General features: G+C 41.8%; 1 protein-coding gene across 6 annotated transcripts in view; it reads left to right on the forward strand.

Moving 5' to 3' along the window:
• The window catches only part of pard3bb (par-3 family cell polarity regulator beta b), a 242,849-nt gene that overhangs the window by 171,965 nt on the left and 55,469 nt on the right, over positions 1-15,415 (forward strand). For all 6 annotated transcript variants that reach the window (XM_080478440.1, XM_080478441.1, XM_080478442.1 and 3 more), the window contains exon 22: positions 11,413-11,530. In XM_080478440.1, coding sequence (XP_080334566.1) covers positions 11,413-11,530 — 118 coding nt within the window. The remainder of the gene's footprint in view (positions 1-11,412; positions 11,531-15,415) is intronic.

Genomic DNA, 15,415 nt, shown 5'->3' on the forward strand with positions numbered 1-15,415 from the left:
AAAAGTGAATCAACCGTTGAGAAAGGAAGCGATAAGTGAGTGATTCAGATGGGAGGAGAGGCTAAGTGGATGTTTTGGGACGATACAATAGACGGGCTGGTGGATGGAGTGAGGACACACAGGGCGAACGGGGGGGGGAGGCTTCCGCGGACGTCCGGGGCTAAAAGGGCAAATTAGGCTGAGAAAAGTAGATGGGAAAAGGGGGAAACAAAGTAAAGGATAAACTGAGCTGCGATGCTGGGAGCGGAAAGCAGTGAATGCGGAGAGGGCTGAAAGAGAGGAATGAGAAGAGGTTGGTAAGGTGGGTGATGGTGGAGCAGACAGGAGGGAGGGGGGGGGGGGGGGGGTGTACCAGAGTGTGTTTTCCGGACTCAAAGCGCACGATTCAGCCCGGCTAATAAGGAAAAGCTCTCAAGAGGCACTCGTGTGCTCCATCCCTTCCTCCTCCTCTGCTCTCTTCCCCTCAATAGACCCTTTCTAGGTCTCTCTTCCCCCTGTTGCACTCTCTTCCTCTCATTTATGGTTTCCGCCTCTCGTATTTGCACAAGTAGGTCTCAATGAAAAATAAATTCCATGCAAAGGACATCCGCCCGCGATGGAGCACGCACACGGTAAAAGGACACATGGACACATACACTCAGCCTCTTAAAAGAACACACACAGTAGAAGTTGGAACACACAAAAGGGTACACACTCAGGGACAGATGTATGGCTCTGTGCTTTCATCTTCCCCAATTTCTTTTTTTTTTTTTTTACATCAGAATGATGAAAAACTGGATTAATTGTGGTTTTTCATGTTGAGTTTATTTGACCTTTAAGGTTATATTAGTGGAAAGACGCATCATTGAGTCTATTTTGCAGATTTGTTTGTGCTCTTATGCTTTTTTATCAGGATTTTTGTGGATGAGCAGAAGATATAATGTCAGGAGGGGCTATAGTCAGAATATACTGTGGCTGCAGTCGATCCTCTCTATAATCCATGTGATAACAATGAAGAAAATCTTACACTATTATTACATTCTTTTTTTTTTTTAATTATTATTATTTCGTACTCTAAGGTAATGCTGATATTGTGGAGTAAGTGACTGCTTCCGCCCCTGTTTGATATTAATGTGACACCCGGTCTCCACAACAAGTGAAAATGCTTCGTTTTTGCATAATTGTTTCAGAAAAGTTTCACGTTTACACGGCAATGTTCTGAAATAGATGTCTGTCTATGCAGCAATGGCAGGAACACTGAGAGCGATGTCGTTGGCATACTAGGCCACAAGTTGGCACTAGTTTGCCCGCAATTTGTTATAGACAATAACAATGGCGATTATAAAGGCATTCGTATGAACAGATGACAGAGTTGGATTGCTATTACAGGTGTTTGTCAACTATAAAACTACCAAGTCCCTGGAGAATGTGGACTGGGAGTCACGACACTCTGGAGGCAAACATTGGTCTTATTGTCCATCTACTCGCACATGTGCAGAATAATGATTTGCCACGACTGTGGTGCACATGTGCAGTGACAGCACCTTCACCGATTACAAGGAGACTGACTCCGAGTGTATCAGATGTTTTGTTGAAGACAATCACTGACTGGAGGGATAGGGATTATCTGTCTTATATTACAATCGACGATCAAGAGATTCTGATGCATTCCATATCATCATTTCTTTTTTGCAACTGTCTAACAATGTTGTTTTATAACTTAAATCCTCTGAAAATATCCCTACTTAAGCACCAGTGAAACATGACATATATTGCGGTTTAATTTGAAAAGACTGGAAATAGCACATTGTTTGGCGTGTCCATCATTAACAGATCGCAGGGAGGTTGTCAGCTTGGATTTCCTGTTAATTTCTCACAGCAGTGGATATAGTTGACATGGAAAGCGGCATTATTAGAAGTTTATTGTTTTGGCAGAAAAAAAAATCAGACTTGTCATTCAAATCACCGTATAAGGTTTTCATATATAATAGTTTTTCATTATTAATTTCTTTTTTTCAACCAACAGTGTCAGTAATCAGATTAAAGTCACTTCTCCAACAGGACGAGCTTCTTGTCTGCAAAGCCGCGTTATTATTAAACAGAACCGGGCCGCTCCTTGGTTCTTCTCCAAAGGGACACACGCAGCTCACCTGACCCGCCCCCTTCTCCACTCTCAGCCAATCACAGACCAGCTCGCTCTGACGGTGCATTCAGGTGACATTAAAGAATAGGAACTCACAAACATAATCACAAAACAATATCGATGCAACAAAAACACAACTGCAAAGATGTTACGCTATTTTTTGTAATTTTCAAGTAAAAACTTTTATTTTGGCAGGAAGCCCCGCCCCTTTTTCAGAGTTTTTAGCAAAACGTTGTCGGCAGCTGCTGAAAGTAACTAAAAATGTACTTGTATTCTAACTTAGTTACTTTTAAAAACAACTAATCAGTAAAGTAACTAAGTTACTTTTTTAAGGGAGTAACTAGTAGTCAGTAATCAGAGTACTTTTTCAAGGTAACTGTGGCAACACTGGTAGTAGTAGCATTTAGTCCTCATGGACATATTTATTGACATTATGTTGCATAAATGGAATAGTACTGATTTTGTTGACATATTAAACTCAGTTACTTCAGGTTTATTACTGTAAAACAAATCTATATATAAACAAAAAATGAAATTGAACTACTGATGCGAGGGTACAATATGTATGTACACAAGTGACACAGGAAAACAGGCCAGAATCTCGTACAGAACTCAGCCATTGATTAAAAAAGCTTTGAATTTGAAGCAGATACAGCTTTTAGTAGTCAGCCAATCAACGCTGGAGCTTCAAGGACTCAATACAGAAGAGTTGTCCTTTTCACTGAGGTTTCCTCTTCGCTATCTGCAGTTTATCAACCCCTCTCAAGGTCACCTCAGCACTCCTGTAAAGATAGGGAGAGGAGCACTGCGTTGGCCTCAAATCATGGACAATCTCACCAGAGCAGCAGGTTTTCACTACTATGATTAAAACACACACACAGTTATCATTCAGAAGGCTGAAAAGTGTCTTAAAAGGTAAAATAACTCCAAAATCACTTCACACGGTAAAACAGCTAAAATTGTTAAAACAAAACTGCTTACATAGCTGAAGCCACTTGATAAAGTTACAAAGAAAAGGGCTAAAAAAAACAACCTAAAAAAATGGTAAAACTGTTTAAACTCCTAGAAAAGGTTTAATAGGTGAAAAAGATCTAAACAATCATGAAGCAAAATGATTTAAACAACAAAAACGGTTAAAAGTCTACTCTTCTTAAAATGTAGTTATGAAGCATTTTGTATAAAATCTAAAATTCCGTTTCTGTAAATAGAAAAAAAACTATACTTACAACCTATTTTCAATTTAAAGTTTAAGCACATTTTGCAACATTTATTTGACTAAAAGTGTTAGAAATGACTCTTTATGCGCACAACGGTTGCAGACCTCTGCCTTTGTCACGGCACAATGTCGCCGGCGTATTTCAAGCTGCGCAAGTAAGTCGGAGGTCGAATCCCGATGAGAGAACACCTCCACACACGAAATCTCACCGACGTAAAATGTAGTTTCTAAAATCTGATCGGTAAGTTAAATATGACAGTTGAAACCTGCGCCGTGGGTCCTTGTGATGAAACAGCCGGTAATCCTTCAAATGTAGCATAATTCCTGCCCCCAATTCACAGCCATTGTGTTTGACTGAGTTAATAAGCAAACAAGCCTTTGAACACACACACACACACACACACACACACACACACACACACACACACACACACACACACACACACACACACACACAGCTGCTCGAGTCAGAGAGGGGCTGCTGGGCCTGATCGCCCGCCTCCATGATTTTCTGCCAACCGGTTTACCACCTGTAGCGTGGCCTCTCTGTCTGCCTGTCATACACACTCATCCATACGTCTGCACGTACAGAAAGCCTTGTCTAAATAATGTCATGCTAGACAAAATTCAGTCTCCACACACACACACACACACACACACACACACACACACACACACACACACACACGCCGGTTTGTCATTGCGATAGGATGCCAGCCTCCTCTGCCTCTGCAAGTCTCTCCCTTGCAGCGTGCAGGCATTTAGACAGCTCGTCTGATTGATGTCATGGCAGTCGATAGTGCGCTAATTACTCCCCGTGCGTAGACAGTGGCGTATGAGAAGCAGTGTCATATCCCGTCAGCGGCTTTTTAAAAACACGTGTCACTTTCTGTTAGCCTGTAGAGAAAAATAGAAAGGGATCGAGCAACCTGACAGGCCCCCATGAGCGCACGCACGCACGCACACACACACACACACACACACACACACACACACACACACACACACACACACACACACACACACACACACACACACACACACACACACACACACACACACACACACACACACACACACACACACAGTCTTACCCAGTCTTTCTTTCACACAGCTCCTCTCTCCCTCTACCCCTGCCCCTCTCTGCCCCATCCCCCCATACTGACCCACCTGCCAGTGTCGGGTGATCTTTTGTTGTCAAACTTAATTAGTGGAGATGTCAGCTAATTAGAGGCATGCACAAGCTGGGGAGATTAGGAGGAAGATGAGGATGAGGGGGGGGTGGCAGAGGAGATGGAGACGTGCAGATGATGAAGAGATTAAGCTAGAATGGGTGGGAGGGGAGAGATGGATGATATCAAGATAAAGACAGAGAAGACAGAAAGGATGATTACCTGTGTTAACCGGGAAGTGAGCGAGTGAGAATTTAATGGATGGAGATGTGAGAGATTCAAAGTAAAAGACCAAGTAGGGAGGATCTACTGCTGTGAAACAGTTGCAAGAAAAGAAAACTGTTTGCTGGGAATAATCCTGTGTGTTTGTGAGTTTGAGGTTAGCAGATACCGGAAGAGATGGCGACGAGGAATTGACCTGTGTCCATTGTTACGCCTTCGCTGATCCTCGTGTAGCACAGCTGATAATGATCCTCCGCAGCTAGACACACACACACACACACACACACACACACACACACACACACACACACACACACACACACACACACACACACACACACACACACACACACACACACACAATCCTATCGACTGGTCTGTGTCCTATCAATGGCAGAAGAAAGGAAGAATGTTCATTCATGAGGTTAAAAAGGTACAAATTCACATTAATTCTTGTGAAACTTCTTGTTTTGCTAAACTTTATTCCCTTGACTCGACGTGATTAAGCTTAGTCATGTCATTTGTTGGTTAGGAAGGCTTTATGGCTCCGGCCTTGCTGTCCATCTCCTCTGAATAGGAAGTCAATGATCATTTACTTTTGCATTGAAAAGGCTGAGATGGTCATCTGTAACCGTGACATTTCTGGCAGTTACTCTTTGCTGAATTGATTTGCATTTGCAGAATGCTAAAGGCCCAAAAGCAAAAGAGCCCTTTATGTACAGTATGTACCATCTCTTAAGCTTGTCAGTTCATTACAACTCACGCTTTTAAGCGATTTATTGATTTCAACTAATGGCTATCAAAGCTTTGTGTTTTTGCAAATGAGAAGAAAATATCAAGATTCTGCTTGACTTTCAAAGGTCATGGATAGTGTATATTTGATGGGATTTTCGTCTTTTCTGTGAGACAGACACATATTCTGTCTAAACAAACACTCGTATTTGCGAAGCAAATTTGAGCTTTCTGATGCTGAATAAGTAGGTTAGTTTCCAGTTACTCTCATTTTAAACCTGAAAACAATAATTCTTAGACTCACCACTGTCCTTTCATGAAACAGAACAAGCACAATATATTCCTTTTTTTTTTTTTTTCTTTTTTTTTTAATGGAGAACTTGCATTCAAAACTCTTTAATCTGCAAGCTTAAATGTGAGCTTGCTGCCCTCCTAGTCAACCACAAGAATAAAGTGACAGCAAATTGTAGGTAGTACTAATAGGATGGATGCTGCAGAGCTTTAGTGGACGTCCCCTCATCCAGATACTTTTGTCTCTTTATGTAAACCCAGACAAACGGGTTTAGTTTAACTTCATGGCTCTAAGGGGGACACGTCTTTATTCCTAGGACTCCTTCTTTTGTCTACTTCTTTGCATTAGAGGTTGTCCTGAAAATTACATTTGCCATTTTTGGAGGAGATGCTGATTCGTCAATGGACTGAATGTGGTACACTGCCTTCAAACAGCATTTCATTAGTTGTTTTACAACCCATGGACTGTACTGTTCATCATTGACTCTTTTTCAATGCACGTATTAGCACACACTCCCACTGGTACACGCCTATCAATCAGGCCGAGCCAACAGTCTGAGAGACATATTCCCCCTGGTTCACCTTTTAAAGGAGTCCATACGTCACTTGCATGTTCAGATGTGTGTATCAGGGCCTTCGTGTGTGTGTGTGTGGTTGCCTGTGTGACAGACTACACCTCTGTCCTTTGGCCATTTTCTGCCAGATTTATGAAACCTTTCAGCTCAGTGTCATATTTTAGAAAGCCCTAAGAACATTAGCCGAGTTTGTCATTTCTCTCTGTCTTTGTCTGAGTCTTTCCTGTTTCCTACTTGATCAATCTCCCGGCTGCCCCAGTTTGTCTTTGTGTATATATATATCCCCAACCAGACTGAGAAAAATTACCAGACCTTATATATTCCAGCGCTGATGCCGGTAATAGATTCACCACATCAGCCTGAGCCGTTTTGGTTTTTTAAATTATTGATGACGTTGTCAAGCCTCTTCATAGTATTTACACTTATTGTCAGCATTAAAGAATGAATAAATAAAACATTTCTCAGAGAATTTACACTCTGCTTTTTCCCTGAATGGATCGTGCTATTACAGGCCGGAACAGATTTTCATATTACGTTATAAAATATGAACGCGAAATGCCCGTGCTCCTTGACCACGAGTCACATCCTCAAACTGATTTAAAGGAAACTGAGGAAAAAATGCACCTTTTATAGCCAGTCCTGTAAATATTTATAGATCTTAATGGCAGCTCTATTTTCTTTGACTGGAGACACTGATATGTGTTAGGGCATCTGTGAACTTGTGATTAATTGAACTGAAGACTTAATTATTGATAGCAGCATTATCAAAAGCTCTGCTGAGATTTCCGATTTAAAACATTTATAGAATTATTATTAGTGAGACCCAACAAAGATTGATTCCTCAGAACTACTACTACACACATCTGCATGCGTGTGTTTGTCATAGAAAAGACATTGCTCATAGAGCATGTTTTAATTTTTTTGGAGGGGGGTGGAATTTATTCCTGCTGAGAAGAAATAACTGCTTTTTAAGATATTTTAATGAGCTTTACTCTGATGCCGGGGCTGATATGATGTGACCAGCTGCTGTCACGTGCTCTGCTACTATTGGTGTTTAATGACCACCGAGCTGTTAAAAAGTGAAGTCATGGCAGTCCGCCTCTTTTATGGCTCACTTGTTTCAGCAAAGCTAATCAATAGTTTCCTCAGTCTGCAGTCATAGAGATGTTTGTGTGTGTGTGTGTGTGTGTGTGTGTGTGTGTGTGTGTGTGTGTGTGTGTGTGTGTGTGTGTGTGTGTGTGTGTGTGTGTGTGTGTGTGTGTGTGTGTGTGTGTGTGTGTGTGTGTGTGTGTGTGTGTGTGTGTGTGTGTGTGTGTGTGTGTGTAATGTATGTGTTTATCACATTTATTTATTCTTGAGCCAGCCCTCTCTCTTTTATGTGGGGTCATAAATCACACAAAGCACCCTTTGTGTGGGTGTTTATGAGCGCGTGTGCATCTGTGGGCAGGAATTGAATGTTGTGTACATTTTACCACCCCGTTCTCACAGGCTGTCTGTCATTAAAATAGAGCCGGGTGGGTGGGGGGGCATCATCTGACGGACATTAGCTGCAGCTGGACAGCGACGTGCATGTCTGATGTATGTGTGCTCCAACCACAAACTCAGATGTCCCCTCATTTGTGTGTCTATTCATTAACTGAAGACTTGGCACTTATTTTTTTCTGCCTATATTTATATTCATGTCTTTTTAAAGCCTTCCCATAGAAAAGGCTGGTATGAGTGAGTGAGGAAAAAATAGGCAATATAGCATTGATTACATACTGGACATGCTTCTTGTTTTTACTTTTTTTACTTTTGAAATTTTCGGATCATGTAGTTAGAGATGAAGTAAAATCAAAGCAATGTAATTCCACAGAACTACCAACGGAAGTATAACTGTAATGGAAAGACATTTATTTGAATTATACAGCTATTTGATTCGGTCATCATATGCAATTGCCATCCAATTACACTTTGCTCTAAACTCGATCTCTGTTACTGCTGATGCATCTCACCTTTTGCTTTAACACAATCACTCACGTACACTCTATGCGGCGGATTTACACTCTGCGACGCTGGTTGTTGGCCGAAATGGTTCTTCGTAAGCGCAATCCCTCTAATGTATGTAAAAGTTCAAGCAGGCGGCTGCACAAGATTGAACTGCAGTCAACTCCATAAAGTTATCTGCAATTTTATAATCTTATGCTGTGTTAGCCTTTTTCCATTTAAAGTGTTTTTACAAAAATGCAAACCACCGTGAATAAATATTACTCAGAACACTACGCAAAATGAAATAAATACCAGTGAGTGTAGCGTGTGTAGAAGTGGTGGTGATATTTAAAGAAAAATGTGTGTCCAAACCTGGTACTGCCTTTGCAGCATGCTTCTGGTATGCAACGTCCCGTCATTCAGGTTTTCCCTCTCCACCATCGTCATGTTGAAGCTCTCAATTGAACAAACATTTGTGGGCATCGTTTTCTTAAAGACCACCAGGATGAATAGATGGGATTAACCAATCTTCCTGATTGAGAGATCAGCTCGTTCTCTGTACATGAACAATGAAAAAAAAGTGTGATGTGATTGATGTGTCAGGTTATAAGCACCATATGATCCATGTGCATACGAATCCCACATCCAGCTTTGACCTCCAGTATTGAAGATGGATCGTTTGCTCCACTACTCAAGCTTCTCCTGTTTTTTTTTTCAGCTGAAACGCTGAAGAAAGCAATGTTTCTTGTACGATCGTGAAGACACGATATGTTAAAAGTTGTGCTTTGCCACCACATTTCTGTGAAAACTCGGACCCCGTTTTTACACGGCAAGATTTCAACTGAAAACGGGCCTCGGTGTGTTAAGTCTCACGTGAGGAGAATACATAACGGACGTGTGGACAAATTCTGACAGCCGGAAGCAACCCGATGCCCCGTTTGCCCGGACTCTGATCGGCTCATGAAGTGGCTTACGCCACCTCCTCCAATCTGGCCAATTTAATCTGACAGAAGCGTTTACATGTAGCAATCTTTATCGCATCAGCATTCAATCACATTACTAAAGGTTCATGTAGGTAATGTCGGGTTGAAAAGTGATTTCCATATATTTCTGACCAAAACACCTCAAGTTCGATGGTGTGTTGCCGATATCTGAAGCTGCCGTTGACGCAACTCAAAGCTGCAGCTACACTTCTGTTAGATGCAGAATTAGGAAACACCCTCATTTGTAGAGTGAGTCATCTGGCATTTGGCAGTTTTACATTGGGAGGAAAAAAAAGAAAAGAGACACATTCAAATGATCCTCCCTTATATAATGTTTTACGTCATAGAAAATGCAAAGCTTTAAGATTTGCTTTCTTATGCATGTGCGTCTTCATGTTAGGAAATTCTCCCCCAATTAGAAAGACTTAATTTCACAATAACTCCATGAAGACATTTGAGACAATTTTCCCATCTTCAAAAAACAACTTGTACGTCCTTAAATCTTGTAAATGGCAGTTTTACTCATAGAGTGCCTTAAAGATGTTTCCCTTTTTCTTTTTTTTAATAAATCGCCTGACTTTGCATCAGTGTGTTTTCCCTCCTTGCACCAACTTGCAACTGCAACCTGCAAAACTAGTCGTGCATGTGGGTGTGCGTGCATATGATCAAACTCTGCGTATTTCCATTCTGTGTGGGTGAGTGTGTGTGTGTGTGTGTGTGTGTGTGTGTGCTTGTGCATGACTCACAAGGGTACCCGGAGTTCAGTGTTGATATGCTGCATATTTCTTGTGTTGACAGAGAGAAAGAATATTCATAAGATGATTGATGTTTTTGTTTTCCTGCTTTTTGCTCAAGAAAAAGATCGAAAAATGGATATAGATGGAGGAAGCCAGAATGATTTAGAGACGGCTCCGGGTGCGTGTGTTTCTAAATGCAGACGTGTACGTGCGGACGAGCACACAGGTGCATCTGTCCAGTCTTTATCCGAGCAGTCAAACTTCAGGAGACTGACGTCGGAGAAATTGCAGTTTGAAGAAACAGATGGCGCGTGCTGGCTGGTTCATCATCAGGACAGCTGTCTGGTGGAGATGTCTCAAAGTGTTTTGCGTTACATGCTAACACCGGCGGGATGCAGTTGTGAGTTGGACGTTGATCAGAACATATCAAACCAAAACTGGTGACCGCCTCAGTGCTTTGAGTCACTGCTGAAAGGGGACGGTTCTGAGAATCCATGCGCAGTGCAGAAAGTCGTATGAATCTGTGCGTAAGCAGGAAATGGCATGCTTGATTTAAATATGGCTCATGTGCTTTTTAGAGCAGTCGCCAGGTAATAAGTAATGCGACGAACTACATCTGACTCGCTCAACATCTGACTTGCGTGCCGTGTCACTTCAACTGTAAGAAAATGCATGAGTCACCTTAATTATTGATATAAATATAACACAACACCCTCTTTACAGGGTTCATATTTGGAAATAAGGTTTTGCCGATAATAAAACTTGTTTCCCATAAAACACTTGAAATGAAGATGATATAAACAGACAATCGTCTCATATGTTTCCTCGTTACCGGTGCATCTGAGACGGCATGCAGGCTCATAAGGAACACCCTGTCTCGCGAGTGATCGGGCGATCAGTACAATCACGTTTAACATCTACAACGAGACGATGGAGGGAAGACGGTATTGGAGTTAGTTTTAAATCAGTAAGAATCTGAGCTTGAGCACCATCTTTAGAAAGAGAAATAAGCCAGAGGGAGACGGTCAACAAGGCGTCTTCACGCGGTCAGAACGTCACATTAAAGCACCCGTCTGCCATTGCTCATGGTTTAGGTTGTTTTCACAGAATGTGTTCACTCAGATGCTTCAAGAGACGACAATATGATGTGGCATCAACAGTCAGAAATTATGGGATGGAGTTCACTGAGTAAAATACTGGTATGTGCAGCAAAACGCCTTCAGCATGCTCTCCTGCCCTGAACTGTTGGCGGAGTTGAAGAATCGTCCATAAAGCTGCCTCCCACTGTCTTGATTCCTTTAATTGAAGACGCTTCATCCATCTTCATACAAACATGCGCTGATGAGAGAGATCTAAAACCGTCTTTCTCCTTTTTTTTTGCTTGTATGTGGCAGTGTGGACAGGATCCAGCTGCTGAGAAGAGAGTACCAGCAAGCACGGAGAGAGGGGATGGTGCCACCGTATGAAGAACTGGACTCACGACGCAGAGGCCCTGAGAACGACCCACACAGGGTAAGAAGTGCACGCACTCACATGTAGTATATTGCTGCGTGTTGTTTAAGTTTCTTATTCCGTATCAAGGTGACGATTGCTTTGATTGTGTCAGTGAAGTGATCGAGGCTCCCGAGGTGTCAATCTTTGACGCTCCTGTAGACATTGATAGGGCTGATGTGATCCACTTGTCAGCATGGATGAGCCACACAGGAGCTAAGTGGAGCTTTTATGCACATGTCATCCTGCAGGTGCTCTTTTTCAAATCACAGAATCCTAATCACGTTCACTTCTACGTTCAGATTGGCTGAGTCATTCAGGAAGGAGCTGAGAAACACATCTGCGATGCCGTAAACAGTGTTAAAATCTGCCAACATGAAAACACCGCCCCCATTGTAACCCGGCGCCGCCCTTCAGTGACTGTGTGTGTTTCTGTTGGTAATATTGTAAACGCAAGAACGTGAGCATTTGGTCAATCACACAAAAACTATTTTTGGGGTATTTTACAATTTTTCATATGAGTGATCGTGTTGATACCGATTCGTCCACCAGAAGAAACCGCTCTGGAAGCATTCTGAGGCTCCACAGGGGAGGCCCACCCCCACTCTGAAAAATCTTAGCCATGCAAATATTATGGCTCAAAATCACAAAAGTACAGAATCTGAAATTCATGTTCCTAAAATGATGATCGCAACCTGTAAAGCCATCTTTAACCTAAATGAAATCCTAATATATTAGTTACGCCATAGTGAAGTGAAAGAAAACATCTATTGAAACACCTCCAACCACAGTGACGACCATGATAAAAACATGAAGCGCGGAGGAAAAACATTTGATCCAAACCTGCTTTTAACCATGTAGCTAAAACCAATCGACTGTAACAAATGGACACGGATATTGCAGTACATTACAGTTAAACTACTGTACCATGAATTCTTCTACTGGGCTCAGTGAGACATTCAGATACCTCATCTTGTGCATATCCAGATGCCGTCTTGTATCATCATCATACTCTTGAAGAGAAAATGATGGTAAATAAAAGCATTACAGTGATGGCATTCACAGGAGGGGGTGTGTCGGCATTATAGGTGCACGTGTGACCCCACACTGTGTGTGAAGCAGTTATAATCTGTGTTGGGTTTGTCACATGAAAATAAATGGTGCTATTAACCACAGAGCCACATTTGAATGATACGGAAATCAGCAATGATACAAAGCAGGTTGGAAAACTGAAAGAACATCAGTCTACTTCTAGCGATCAAGTGAAGTTCACCCTTATATTTACAACCTGCGCTCACACAGTAATGTCTTTGGTGTGCAGATACTCTTCACATTGATACCAGTAGGTAGTGGGGTAAGTCCCATTTAGGAAGTAATCCTGAACTCTTCAGCGACGTAGCCCTTCACCTCATTTAAAAGCTGGCTTGCTGATGCTTGTGTCCAGCTCAGATCAGGAGAGCTCCAAGGTTTGTTTTAGACCCATATTAAACCACCTTTCTAATGCAGTAAGCATTGATTTGTTGTTAAAAAGCCCTGCAGGTGGAGTTTTCTAAATGTGCCCCCAATTGGAATAATTTGTGCTTTCCTATATTTTAGATGGTTTGTGGGTTAATTATCCAGTGCTCGCATGCACAATCGGGGCTTCATTGACATTGACATGTGATTGAACTCGCAATGTAAGCAGCAAAACTTAAAAAAAAAACGGTGTTATTAAATGCAGAGACGAGAGCTTCATTGAAAACCTGGCAAGTGGTGCACGTCTGCATGCTTTGGTGTATGTGATATGTTTTGCATTACTGTCATATATTTTGTGTGAACTAAGTTAAAAAGTCTGGGTTCACAAGTTTATTATAAATCTATATTGGTGTTAAGTGAGTTCTGTGTAATGGAATAGTGAAATTAGCACTGATTGATTCAGAGTTTAATGGCCTCGGTCACTGCATCCACTCAGCGGGCTGATCCAAACTTCTACCTGGCCCTCTTTAATTCAGATCTTAAAAGTCATTTGGTTTGGGAGCAGCCCGGCGCAATCGTCTTTCCCCCGCGATCGATAACCTCACATTACGCCGTTCCCTGCCCCCAAATAAGAAAACTTTGTTGTTGTTTACAAAGCAGGGAGCAATTAGCATGCTTCAGAGGTGGAAATGAAGTTTAGCGTTTGCGTGTTGAGCAGAAATCAAAAGAAAAGGAGGACTGAGTAGCAGTTTCTACTGCGCCTAACAAGCCTCCCTCATTAAGGATGATGCATTTATTAATTAAAGCCAAAGTGATTATTTACCTGACTGACTTTGTGCTGCGAGTGTGGAGGGAGAAGTAATGGCTATGGAGGTGAGCTGATGGCAAGCTAATTCAATTTAACTTTTATTGGTTTGTTTGTTTCTCCTCGAGACGTCTTTTACTTTTATGTATAGGATTTGCAGAATGACTATCAAAAGTAATAGCAGTGGAAGCCTAAGTATAGAGTAAAAAAAAACAAAGAAAAGAAAAGAGAGAGATGATCGGAGAAAGCGAGTTTTGTGTGCAGTGTAGCAACAGTATACTGGATGTGTGTTTTTCCTTTTCCCTATGGCTCCATTACCATTTCATTGATTCATGGTTATGGGTTCGCTGTCTCCGCTAGCAAAATTATGTTTGCCTAAAAACAATTATCAAGCAACAAAAGCCACGCCGCAACTTTCTTCCCAAGCAAGTGTGTTGTGTGCTGGTGGGTGGGTGTGTTAGTTGTGTGTTTGTGTGTAGTTTGGAAGACAACAACAGACTTTCTCCCTTAGGAGAGAGGAACTAAATCAACAGGGTGCTGTGTTGTTGTCACACACGCACACATTGTACACACGGTCCTACGAGGGAGGGTACGACTATACGGAAGCCATTTGTTATGGTGGGCGGTGTGACACGGGCTTTATTATAGCATTTAATTATAACGAATAGCTTTCAACAAGCTTTTCTTCTACTTATGGCCCTAAATATGTGTCTGCATTTACAGTTAGTCATTTAATTACTGATGCCATTTTGTGGTGTTTTGCAGAAAGAAATCACACGGAAACTTCCGGAATATATGTGGAGGTGCTGTTGCTTGCAGAGTCCTGTTTGTACCTGTTATTCGTAGATTTACGATGCAAGAAAAGGGCCCACCCGAAGCTTTGGAGTGCACTCACAGTTTGACTAGATCTGCACTGCAGTTTGAAAGCAGTTGGAGACTAAATGCTTTCCTCTAAGCTATTTTCATTGTCACTTTTTAGGAGGAGGCACTTTTTTTTTTCTTCTTCTTCTTCTTCTTCTTCTTTTCCAATAAAGATTTTCTTTAATAATGAGAGTTGCAACTAGGACGCTGAACCCGACAACAAACAGCCTCCTGCTGTTTAGTGTTAGTCCGCCCCGAGGGAAAAGTTGCCAATAAAGCTGGAGACACAATGAAATATGAGGGTTTTTTTCGATTCTTGGGACATGTCCAACCTTAAAATGTGATCGGTGGGTAAACTGGCCGTCTCTCAGACGGGATGTTGCTGGTTCGCTTTCCCATCTCTCCCTGTCCACATGTTTTTGATGAAATCTGCTTTCTCTTATGTATTCTTAGCCTTTGACATAAATACATCTGTTGTATTGCACACTTTAAAACACTGTAGTCACTATTAGTGTGTGACTATAACTAATTATGTTGAAGGAAATTCATTGATCAGGACGACCTCTTGGGTTTATTGTGGAGTTTGGGAACGCATATGTCTTACATACCGTGTTTCTCTGAATTGAGAGAAACTCCAGAGTGCTGCTGAGCAAGCACTTTGGTTTGTGGTTTGGTGTTCAAAACACACATCCGTACAGTTTTCAGCTTCTTCATTTGAATGTGCTTGGATGAAATCTCGCAACGTGTAAGTGTAGACAAACTACATCTTGACCTTGGACGTACAG

This window comes from Lipophrys pholis (genome assembly GCF_963383615.2).
Source record: "Lipophrys pholis genome assembly, chromosome: 13".
NCBI classification, from domain to species: Eukaryota; Metazoa; Chordata; class Actinopteri; order Blenniiformes; family Blenniidae; genus Lipophrys; species Lipophrys pholis.